Source organism: Crocodylus siamensis, chromosome 1 (assembly GCF_052110815.1).
Source record: "Crocodylus siamensis isolate JL-2025a chromosome 1, ASM5211081v1, whole genome shotgun sequence".
NCBI classification, from domain to species: domain Eukaryota; kingdom Metazoa; phylum Chordata; order Crocodylia; family Crocodylidae; genus Crocodylus; species Crocodylus siamensis.
In genome coordinates, this window is record NC_143395.1 from 422,747,244 (window position 1) to 422,748,789 (window position 1,546).

General features: G+C 52.3%; 1 protein-coding gene across 1 annotated transcript; it reads right to left on the reverse strand.

The window, feature by feature from the left end:
* Nucleotides 1-346: 346 nt before the first annotated feature.
* LOC149875638 (olfactory receptor 52B2-like) lies at nucleotides 347-1,303 on the reverse strand. Its single transcript, XM_090060701.1, has one exon. The coding sequence runs from the start codon at nucleotides 1,301-1,303 to the stop codon at nucleotides 347-349; it is 957 nt and encodes a 318-aa protein (XP_089916827.1).
* Between the last annotated feature and the right edge of the window lie 243 nt (nucleotides 1,304-1,546).

A 1,546-nucleotide genomic window follows, 5' to 3' on the forward strand; every position in this document is an offset into this window, starting at 1 on the left:
ATTTCCTAATGGTGACTAAGCTCGTATGTGAGGACATGAAGACCAAGATCTAAAGGCACTTTCCAACATAGGGCAGAGTGTCATTATCCTGCCGCCCTCCACTACCGCTTTCCGCTGCCAGCAGCGGCCGTTTTGTGTTCGCTCAGACATGCAGACTGCTCCGAGGAGGCTCCCGCTCCGTGCCCTCTCCTGGGGTGAGTTCACTTGTGTTGTTTCCCATCAAACAAAACCTGATTCAAACTTGCACGCTAAAGTCAACCTTTGTGGAAAAGGACAGTGACAGCAGTGGAATACAAATGAAAATCCCGGCATTCATATCTGAATCTCTAGGCACCTTTATCTAGTGTCAGCTCACAGACCTGCTGCAGCATCGATAAAACACCCGAATCACCCTCTTCAAGATCTGTTTTGTTTTTACCCCGTAAATGATGGGATTTAACATGGGGGGGACGATCACGTAGAGGTTGGCCAGGAGGATGTGAACATAACCGGGGATGTTGTGCCCAAACCGGTGGGCAAAAAAGGAGAAAAAGGCTGGCGTGTAGAACAGCAATATGATGCAGATGTGGGAGCCGCAGGTGCTCAGAGCCTTGAGCCGGGCAGCTTGGGATGGGAGACGGAAGACGGCCCGAAGGATGAGACCGTAAGAGGCAACAATGAGCAGAGCATCCAACCCTATTGCTAGAACAGCCACTGCAAGCCCGTACCAGATGTTGACCGTGATGTCAGTGCAGGCCAGCTTGGCTATGCCCATGTGCTCGCAGTAGGTGTGAGGAAGGACGTTGGCTTTGCAGAACTTGAGCCGCTTCACCAGGAAGATGACAGGGAAGATGATACAGAAGCTTCTGGTTGCAGCCGCCAGCCCAATTTTCCCAATCGTGGACTTGGTTAGCACCATTGCGTACCGCAGAGGATCGCAGATGGCGATGTACCGGTCGAACGCCATGGCCAGCAGGATGGCCGACTCCGCGATAAAGATGACGTGGATGAAGAACATCTGGGTGAGGCACCCGTCAAAAGAAATCTCCCCTGCCTTGGCCCAGAAGATGGCCAGTATCTTGGGCACGGTGGTGGTGGACAACAGCAGATCAGTGACCGCCAACATGGACAGGAACAGGTACATGGGCTCATGGAGGCTGCGCTCTGTCATGATGATGAACAGCAGGATCGAGTTCCCAAGCAGCGCCACAAGGTACATCAGACAAAAGGGGATGGAGATCCAGATGTGAGACCCCTCCAGCCCCGGGATGCCGATCAGGATGTAGCTTGAGGGAGCAAAGTTGGTGTCATTGTCCACTGACATGATGGGCTTCCTTTGGGCTTTTTATTAAAACTAAAAGCAAAAGACAAAACAGGCAGGACGTTTCACCTGATGTCGGCAAATCCCACCTTGAACAGTCAGGCACTAGGAAAAGGTGACTGCATGTAGGAGATTCCCCAACTTCCCCAAAGTTTTCCATGGATGTCTGGCTGGGATGGGATAGGAGCAACACACCCTGCATTGACATGGGGGGTTGGAGTAGAAGACCCTTGAGGTCCCTGGGTA